This window comes from Heptranchias perlo, chromosome 20 (genome assembly GCF_035084215.1).
Source record: "Heptranchias perlo isolate sHepPer1 chromosome 20, sHepPer1.hap1, whole genome shotgun sequence".
NCBI classification, from domain to species: Eukaryota; Metazoa; Chordata; class Chondrichthyes; order Hexanchiformes; family Hexanchidae; genus Heptranchias; species Heptranchias perlo.
This window is the reverse complement of record NC_090344.1, coordinates 19,951,570-19,962,053: the sequence shown is the minus strand read 5'-3', so window position 1 is coordinate 19,962,053 and position 10,484 is coordinate 19,951,570. Positions and strand designations below refer to the sequence as shown.

Here is a 10,484-nt window from a genome sequence, read left to right as displayed (position 1 = left end):
ACCCCCATGAGGACATCGGCCCTGGTCCGGCTCCGGTGTAACCCGTCCCATCTTCCGCAGAACCGGTCCCAAAGTCCCAGGAATTTAAATCCCTCCCACACCATCCCTGTAGCCACGCAGTCATCTCGTCTATTCTCCTGTTCCTGTAGCGGGAGACACCAGCAGCCAGTGGTCGTGCAAGGAGAGAGCCCAACATTCTCCCGGCTTGGCAAACTGATCAATCGATGCCCTCAGGGAAGAAGCAATTCCAGAAATATGGGCCTAGGACCAACCCACAGGATCAGAGTTAGAGGCAAGGGAACGAGTCATTCCTTCTCGACACCATTTCACGACAAACCCACCACAACTTTGACCCGGATCTCATTCCGAATTGGGGAAGGTTGCAATTGTTGGCTGCAGCAAAAACAATTCTCAAACCAGACACCAAGTTAACTCACTGCAAAGAGTACAATCCAGCGAGCATTTGGAAGATAACACGAGAACAGCAATCATCTATAACAGGATTTTATTATCCAACAGACATCTACAGTTCCATGGAGCTGCACTCGGAGCCCACCCTGCGGCCCTGCTCCATTTTCCATATAGCAACAGTCCCGACCAACAGGGCCACGGAGAGCAGCGCTACCCCAACAGCTAATCCAGGAACACGGAAGGGGGAATCAACAGCAGTATCTGTGGGGAGAAGCCAGGGTTAGATGGGCACCAGTTACTCCATCACTAGACACAGGTGGAGCTCCCTGCTTTACCTTTCTCGTCCTGGTGGATCAGAGCAGCCAATCTCGTCTCACCTTCCAGGAAAAGGATGGGTCCATCAGCGGTCACCAATACCCCAGACTGGTCATCGGCACTTCTTCGCCTCTCTGGGGCGAAGGAGAGAAAGAGACAAGAGTTCATGGTGAATGATTAAATCTTCATCTGTCTGGAAATCCTGAATCAGATGGCCTCATGGAAAACACATCAGGGCCCTGGGTACCGGACAGAGATTGCAGTTCCGGCTATAATTCCATCCGGTCCTCACCAAACGGATTCTCAGAAGGACGTGCAAACTGAGCAGAGTTCGCAATTACTGCTGCCGCCACAATGGTCAGTCTGGTCTCCTGGTGAAAGACACTGATGCACTACTTTGACCCGCAGTTTTATAAGACACTCACAATTGGCCAGGTGTCCGGCCCCGGGACATCCGTTCGGTTCCACCCTGAATTCCCAGTGTCAGAATGATGATAGTTAGATGCTGGTTTAATGTTCTCCAAGGAGAAGGGTGGACTATTCGGAACCGGATGTGGAACACACCCGTGCCAACAATGGGAGGATTCTGCTCCTCGGGGGTCGGCAGGTAGGGCAGCTCAGCATCCGGGCAAGTAGCAAGGAGCCAAAAGTACCTCATTCATCCCAGCTCAAGGATCAGAGCATCCTTCACAATTACTGACCTGGTGCAAGATGTGCGCAGACCCGCTGCCCGAGATTGCTATTCGAATGGAAACCTGCACCGAATGGAACGGGACAAGTTCCCAGAACCGCCAGATTCGGGACATTTGCCCAGTGTTCGGCCCCTTGCTGAGAGAGCCCCGTGTCCAGATGTCCCACACCCACCCCTCCCCGTCAGGGTTTAGTTTCTAGTCAGATCACAGGTACTTACTGGGGCTGCAGGGAGCCGTGCAGTTCTCTCGAGTGGAAGGGCAGCAAACCTCAGCACTGCAGTGGAAATAAACCTGCAAAGCGACAGTGCAGTATGGTCAATCCCACAGCTCCCAGTTAGGAGATTAATGCTTCTACAGTCAACCGACCAACAGGGGCCTGCTCACTTAAGACCCAGGGATCATGTAATACCAAGTGACCGGGAAAGAAGTACTGAAGGAAACTCACCTCCCCGGACAGAGCCCGGCCCGAAACTCGGTCCCAGAAAGCGAACGTGCTGACTACAAAACGATTATGGTGAGTTGGGAACAGCAAATGGGAAGCAGCGTTTACCGGGAGGAGGCGGGTTTTGTAGTTATCACCAGCAAAGGGGCACCTGGAACAGAGACAGAGGGGCGTCACACGGTGACAGGTTTACATCAAACAAATTATACCAAAGTCTGGAACAAAATATCAACTTCGAAGGACTATTTTCCCCTGTCATTAACTCGGACTCCAGGAATGATTTCTGTATTATTCCCCGCCCATATCGCCCCCTCCCCAATCCCCACACTGCCTCAAGCCCCCTCACTCGCTCCCTTACCTCTCCACCAGGAGATCCCATCGGAGCCCCGAATACGGCTCTGGGGTGGGGGTCGCCCAGCAGTCATTGAGCAGCAGCACAAGGGACGGATCGTTCCGGTTCAGAATACGAACCTCCACAAACACGGGGTCCCGGAGCACACTCAGGATCGGGTAGTCACTGGCCACGTACCAGCTCCGGTAACCACCGTCTGAAAAGAGAAAAATGAAGGGTGGGCACTATTTGGAGAGCCTGAAGTTGGACACTCGCCATCAGCGAGCACTCGTTACCTCTCGCTATTCTCAGCTCCAGAAGCAGGATCCCGGCCTCAGTGGCAGGCAGTGGTGGAGAAAGGGTGTAAACTCTGGGCTTCACCTGCAGATCAGACTCCTGGCTTCCCATGTAACTGCACTGGACATGGAGCCTGCAAGAGAACGGACACGGCTGAAGAATTCAGGTACTCACTGTCTCTACCCGCTGAATGTGTTCCTATTCTCACCTGAAAGGGCTGTCCCGGGTCACCGATCCCAAAGCGCCATCAAAGATCTCAAACTCACCCAACACATCCGTTTCATACAGGATGTTCATGCCGTCCAGCTACAAGAGACAGAAGACCATCATTCCCGAACTGAGCCATTGATGGGACTCCCAGCCCGCAATACCTACCCGCTGAGTAGCGCCACATTCAGTGACTCCGAACTGAAAGAGCACAATGTCTGCAGAGGCCACGATCGGACTGCACTCCGCTCCTTCTCCATCCTTCAGATGGACCGTTGTCAGGTTTACAGGAGGCAGCGTCAAATCCTTGGAGATAGCGATGAGGACCTGCCCATCCTTGGTGCAGACTGCGAGAGAGTCAATGAAAGGCGGTTAGTTGACCCACGGGGAGGGTCAAGGGAACCGTTACAGGGAAGGGGACAAACCCCATCCATGTTTCAGTTTCTATCTCGTCCCCTTATCTGTCTAATGGAAACCAGTTGACCAATTACAGCTCGTCACCACGCTGCTTGGATTTAAATTGCTCGCATCGCCGATAGAAATTAAATATCAAATTCAAATGGTCAGTGGCAGCAGGGGCCGGGGCTCATTCACTCTGCCCCTCCCCCCCAACTAGCTGGACAATTACACGTGGCAGAATTCAACCAGTGTGAGTCCCAAGTCACCGAGCAACGGTGGAATGATTTTAACTGCAGCTATTGTGTCAAAGGCCGATTAACTATTTCCCTTTGTTTGATTACCAGCCCCCAATCCCACCATCAATTATACTCTGCGGGATTAGAGACGCTCAATCACACCACCATTTCCACTCTCCGGACTGGAAAGGTTTGAAATTCCAACTGACGTTGTATGACAGGAAGGAGAAAGAGGAAACTGTCCAGGGAAACCCCTAGTACAGCTAGATTGCGGGTGAACCTGGAAAGTCCTGGCCCAAAACATAAACGAACTGAGAATACACCCACCTGGAAGACTGTCCAGTGAATAGAAACACGGCGGTGCATCCCGGTTCCCCGCATCAAAGCAGCAGCCTCTCTGCACACACTCACTGGCTTCAATTCCCGGAAATCCGCAGTCTTTGCGGTTTTTGGGAGACAGCCAACATTTATCGGCGGGGAAAAGAAGAGAGGGCGGCTGAGCTGAACAGATTACAACAAATAACAAACCAAGAATCCCCGAACCCTCCATTATAACAAACAAACCCTCCCAGGTAAGTGAGAGTAGAAAACCGACTCCCTCTTTTTATCGCAGCGCTGTTAACTGGCAGTAATTGTCTGTTCCAATCAGCCTGAGGCACAGTCCGAGGCCCACGGGCTCCGGAACATAAACCCGCATTCGCACGGCTCACACGGAGATGGGCCTGTTTTTAATGGAAGAAAAAAGGTGAGACTGGGTCCAACGACAGCTCTACAATTCGCCCCCGGACTTCTTGTTTGGTTGCATTGAAATTGTTGCTTTTTTCCCCCTTGACACCTTTATTTCTTCATCACAAAATTAAAAGAAACTGGAACCACATCACATTATTGGTTTCTATTTTGCTTTTTCAGTCACTTTTATTTCTTGGACCCAACGTCACCTTTAATAGTTGATAAAAAAAATAGGCCCCATCTCAGTGTGACCCGTGGGAATGCGGTTTTTTAAAAATACTAATTAATAAACAGAGTCAAATCAATATGTTATTTTCCAGATACAGTACGGTAGCATTAGTGGTTATGTTACTGAACTTGTAATCTAGCAGGCCTGGACGAATAATCGACGTGTCATAAGTTCAAATTCTGCCACGGCAGCTGGGGAATTTAAATTCAATTAATTAATTAAAATCTGGAATTAAAATACTACTATCAGTAATGCTGGCGATGAAACGACCGGATTGTCATAAATAAAACCCATCTGGTTCACTAATGTCCTTCAGAGAAGGAAACCTGCCGTACTTACCCGGTTGGCCTATGATGTGACTTCAGGCCCACAGCAATGTGGTTGATTCGTAATTGCCCTCTGAAATGGCCTTGCAAGCCATTCAGTTGTAAAAACTCGTTTAGAAAAAGTCATACTCAGAATAAAACTGGACATGAAAAAGGCACCCAAGCCCAGTTGACCCTGCAAAGTCCTCCTCACTAAAATCTGGGGACCAGTGCCAAAATTGGGAGAGCAGTCAAGCAACAGCCTGACATAGCCATACTCACAGAATCATGCCTTTCAGCAGAGGTCCGTGACTCTTCCATCACAATCCCTGGGTATGTGCTGTCCCACTGGCAGGACAGACAAACCAGAGGTGGCGGTGCAGTGATATACAGTCAGGAGGGAATGGCCCTGGCAGTCCTCAACATTGACTCTGGACCAAATGCAAATCTCATGGCATCAGGTCAAACATGAGCAAGGAAACCTCCTGCTGATTACCACCAACTACCCTCCCTCAGCTGATGAATCAGTCCTCCTCCATGTTGAGCACCACTCGGAGAAAGCGCTGAGGGTAGCAAGGGCCACAGAAGGTACTCTGAGTGGGGGACTTCAATGTCCATCACCAAGAGTGGCTCGGTAGCACGACTACTGGCCGAGTCCTGAAGGACAAAGCTGCCAGACTGGGCCTGCAGCAGATGGTGAGCGAACCAACACGAGGGGAAAAATTTACTTGACCTCGTCCTCACAAATCTACCTGTCGGAAATGCATCTGTACATGACAGTATTGGTGGGAGTGACCACCGCACAGTTCTCGTGGAGACGAACTCCCGTTTTCGCACTGAGGACACCATCCAACCTGTTGTGTGAACAGATCGTGGAAGCTCAAAACTGGGCCTCAGATACCTGTTATCTGGGGCAGATTAAATGGTGGAATATCAGCCGCGCTCAGCTGGCAATGTTTACGGTACATTTTCATGCAAACAGAACACACATTCGAAACCTGGAAATGCGAAACAACGAATGTTAAGGTAAAAACTCCCTGTCATCCCCGGGTGGGCTCAAACCAACATTTTCAGTTAAGAGCCGAACGCGCTTACCAATTGGACCACAGAGACACGACGTTTGGTTTCCTGAACCACTAATTCACCGAGCTAACGTTTCAGCTTGAAACGATCAATGTAACAGCTGTCTTACCATCAGTTTACTTTTCCAAAATAAAGGGTGTGCAGCTTGCACGATTGAAAATCGGTGATGTCTTATTTCTGAACATCAAACTCCCCTTGTCCCTAAATGCCTGTATGTTCGAAGACTCGATCACCCAGTGGTAGAGAGGATTGATGTTTCGAGCTGTGATTCACCATTCTCTATTCCAGTCATGTTTTGGTTTGCAGAAAATGAGATGAGATGAAATGAGCAGGTCCAACGATCAGGTCTGTGACACTACACGGTATCTACAAAGTTGTCTCTTGCACTTACAGTGAAGCGGACGGCAGTTTTCACTCTTAAACCAGTCACTATGATGTTCAGAAAATATGTGGCCGAGAAAGACTTGATTTCAGCGCGGTGACACTGGGCCAGAGTAAAATTGTGATTGTCGAGTGGTGAGAGGGTGGATTTGGAACTCCCGTGCGGCTGCACTGCGCATTGTCCAGATCTGCTTGGAGCGATATTCACTTCAATTCATCACTTACAGGGACAGTTTGATTTCAAGTTTCTTTTTTCTGGTGCTTGGTGAGATTTCAAAATTGAAAGCGACCCATACCGACCCCAAACTCGTCACTTACACACTGACAGATACAAGGCGGTCACACTCTTCACTTCAGTGAGATGAAAGCGGAGAGCGATTTCACGGTTGAATGTAATGGCGAAGAAAACTCACCCAAACAAAAGTGCAGCTCATTGAGGTGCCTTTAAATTCCTGATTGTTTGCACTGAACTTCTTCCCAAAGCGTTGGAGATTCAGGTCGAGCGATTTGGGGACTTCTCCCTCTTCGCGAAAGTTTCAACCGCAGTTCGAGATCAAAAGTCGAGGGCAGAATGAGACACCTCCCTGAAACCGGGGAACAAAGAAACCAAACTTTAGAGCAAGGTTCTGTTTGTTGAGAAAAAGAAAATAAAAAAATTATTTTGGAAAGATCCAGAATGCTATCAGCTCAAAAAGCAACTGTTACCCCGGCGGGATTTGAAGACACAGCCTTCTGGGGGAGCAATAAGTAATGCAGATAGAAGCAGGAAGTTGAAAAGTGTGAATTGATAGATTAAGTGAGTGGCCAAAACTGCGGCAAATGGAGGTCAATGTGTGGGAGAGCGAAGTCATCCATTTAAATCGAAAAAAGATAAATGGTGAGAAGCTGGGGACAATGGAGGAGCAGAGAGATTTCGGGGTCCGTGCACAGAAACCGCTACCAACCACTATAGGTACAAAAACGATTGAAAATCGTTAATGGGATGTTAGCAACGGTTCGTTCGTTTGCTTAGAAGTGTCATAATATCCCGATCGCGGTTTGATTCCTGTATGGGCTGAGAAGGGGCTTTGGTTCGTGTTTATATGACTTTTAAAATCCAAGCTTTACAAACAGATCCACAGACTAAGTCACGGGGACAATTTTTGGAATAACATCCATTGTAGCTTTTACCCCTGGGCCGGAGAAACACGTCTTTCTATTTATTTATCTTTCTCCGGTTTGCAGAGAAACGTTTAACTCGCGGCCTGTTCCCATTCATGATCATCAACAGCAACTGACAGACAGAGCGGGTCTGACCGCCCCGAGATGTGGAAAAGGCATCGGCTTTGGAGAAGTGAATCAAATCAAATAATCAACCGGCACCGAGAGAGAGAAAACTAAGAGAAAAAGATAGAAGGGAATCGAGAAATAAAAACGAAATCAAGTCGATAGAAATATTTCCCATCCTTAATGTCTCTCTATTCAATCCCCAATCCTTCAGTGGCTGGAATCAAATTTCACTGTAAATAAATGCGAGAATCGACCCAAAGAAGAAGAAACCAAATAACCAAAAACTGCCGAAACCCGGGATTGAATGAACAACCTTTAGATCTTCAGTTTAACGCAATTCCAACTCAGCGATTTTGACCCAACAGCAAATTCAACTTTGCCTCATTGTCCTGCAAGAAAATATCACCGCCGCGACGCCTTGCTCTTCCTGTTCATTACCGCACTTCATATATAAACATCGCACTCACATATCCCCAACCACAGTTCATGTATCAACATCGCACTCATATATAAAACCCCACAGTTCGTTTATAAACACCGCACTCATACACGCACCCACAGTTCATATATATTGACATAGCAATCAGATATACACACCTGCAGTTCATATATAAATATCGCACTCATATATAAACACCCAGACTTCACATATAAACATCGTTCTGATATATAAACTCCCACAGTTTATAAATCAGCAGCGCACTCATACATCCACACCCAGTTTATAGGAGGAAGTTCGGTACCGACCGCCGATACAGCTCTCAGAGTGGGAGAGGCGGAAGTAGCAGCGACCGAACAAACTCTGCATCTCATCCTTAAGACAGACCGGTAGATCCACCTGTGAAATTACATCGCATTTGTGTATCAGTGAGGGTAATGGGTTCTTAGTGGCGATCGATCGGGCCAAGGGGATCTCAGAGAGGGGAAGGGACAGTCAGATTGCATCAGAGAGTGTAAGGGGGCTCAGAGAGAGGAAGGGACAGTCAGATGGCATCAGAGCGTGTATTAAGATCTGAGAGAGGGGAAGGACTGCCGAGTATGGGAGAGTGTAAGGGGGCTCAGGACGTATCTGTGTAAGGGGCACTCAGTGGGTATCAGAGCAGGTAAATGGCGCTGACAAGTTTCAAAGAGGATCATGGACTCTCTGACGGTATCAGAGAAGATAAGAGACAGAGCGTATCAGAGAAGATAAGGAGCTCAGGGTGAACCAAAGAGGGTAAGGTGGGCTCAGGTGGTATCAGAGAGGCGAATGGATCCAGAGTTGGCATCTTCTTAATATTACATTTTCTAACCTTCAACATTTTTAATAACGGCAAAAAATGAAGCGGACTGAACCGATAACCTGTCCGTGTCCCATGTGGAGGGAACGAGAAGGTAGAATCAGGAGGGAGTGGATAATTGGCAACGCTCACGGTTTCCTTTCATGCAGCTCAGGGTTGTGTCTGGTGATATCACTGGAGAAAAGGGGTTGCACTTTGAAACTTTTATCACTCAGTGTGAAAAATAGAACACAAATCGCACAAAGTGGGGCTCGAACCCACGACCTTAAGATTAAGAGTCTCATGTCCTCCCGACTGAGTGAGCCGGGCCGACTGTCAAAATTCTTCCCATCCTGTTTTGCAGAGAGACAGCTGTTGGCTTTGCTGCAGGAGTTCAGTTCGTTCCACATTCTCAGGGTATCTCCTTCTGAACACCCGTTTTTTTTTCTGGAGTTAGTCTGATGCCGTCACACTCTTCACTTCAGTGAGATGAAAGCGGAGAGCGATTTCACGATCGAATGCAATGACGAACAAAACCCATTCAATAAAAGTGCAGGTCATTGAGGGGCCTTTAAAGTCCTGACTGTTTGAACTGAACTTCATCCCAAAGCGTTTGAGATTCACGTGGAGTGATTTGGGGACATCTTTTCCCTCTTTGCAAAAGTTTCAACTGCAGGTCAAGATCAAAAGTCGAGGGCAGAATGAGACGCCTTCCTGAAATTTGAGAACTCGGGAAGCAGACTTTCGAGCAAGGTTCTGTTAATTGTGAAAAAGCAGATAAAACATTAATTCCGGAACGATCCAGAATCCTATCAGCTCTAAAATTAACGGTTACCCATGATTTATACACGCAGCCTTCTGGTGGCACAATAAGTAATGTCGCTTAAAAACCGGAAGTTGAAAAGTGGGAATTGATAGATGAAGTGAGTGGGCCAAACTGCGGCAAATAGAGTTCAATGTGGGGGAGAGCGAGGTCATGCACTGTAAATCTGAGAAAGATAAATCAGAGTATTTTCTAAAGTGGTGAGAATCTCGGAACTGTGGACGAGTAGAGAGATTTAGAGGGCCATGTACAGAAACCGCTATCAGCCAGCGTACAGGTAAAAAAATAATTAAATAACCGAATGTGCCGTTCGTAGGGCCGGTTAGCTCATTTGCATAGAGTATACCGTAATGTCATGATCACTGATTCGATTCTTGTAATTTACTTTATTTATTTCGGGTTTTTGTAACTTTTAAAATCGAAACTTTACAAAAAAAACCACAGACAAATTCACGGGGATAGTTTATTTGAATAACATCCATTGCAACTTTGCCCTCGGGTCGGAGAAACAAGTCTTTTTTTGTCTTTCTCCGGTTTGCAGATAAACGTTTAACTCGCGGCCTGTTCCCATTAATGATCATCAGCAGCAACAGACAGACAGAGCGGGTCTGACCGCCCCGAGATGTGGAAAAGGGATCAGTTTAGAACAAATGCATCAAATCAAATATCACCCGGCACGAGAGAGACAAAACCAAGAGAAAAAGGCAGAAGGTAACAGAAATAAAAACTACATAGAGACGATAGAAATATTTCCCATCCTTGATGCCTTTCTGTTCCATCCCCAATCCTTCAGTGTTGGGTATCAAATTTTACTGTAAATAAATGCGAGAATCGAAGAAAGGAAGGAGATACTAAACAACCATAAACTGCCGAAACTCGGGATTGAACTAAGGACCTTAACACTCTCCCAACTGAGCAATTTCGGCTCCACATCCATCGTTTATTTCGAGTTATTGTCGTGGAAGTAAATATAGCCCCAGGAGGAATTGCCCCTCCTGTTCATTCCACAGTTCATATATAAACATTGCACTCATATATACACACCCACAGAGCATATATAAGCATCGCTGTCATAC

At 47.4% G+C, this 10,484-nt stretch overlaps 1 protein-coding gene and 1 long non-coding RNA gene across 2 annotated transcripts; both read right to left on the bottom strand.

The window, feature by feature from the left end:
- Window positions 1-488: 488 nt before the first annotated feature.
- LOC137336081 (uncharacterized) lies at window positions 489-1,711 on the bottom strand. Its single transcript, XR_010966563.1, has 3 exons — window positions 1,637-1,711; window positions 747-860; window positions 489-672 (listed from the first exon to the last, which is right to left on the bottom strand). It is a non-coding gene; the product is annotated as an uncharacterized lncRNA (long non-coding RNA).
- A 725-nt stretch (window positions 1,712-2,436) lies between these two features.
- Window positions 2,437-3,880, bottom strand: LOC137335961 (zona pellucida sperm-binding protein 4-like). The gene is made up of 5 exons (XM_068001467.1): window positions 3,658-3,880; window positions 2,864-3,042; window positions 2,697-2,794; window positions 2,481-2,621; window positions 2,437-2,449 (listed from the first exon to the last, which is right to left on the bottom strand). The coding sequence occupies exons 1-5, from the start codon at window positions 3,878-3,880 to the stop codon at window positions 2,437-2,439; spliced, it is 654 nt and encodes a 217-aa protein (XP_067857568.1).
- Window positions 3,881-10,484: the final 6,604 nt, after the last annotated feature.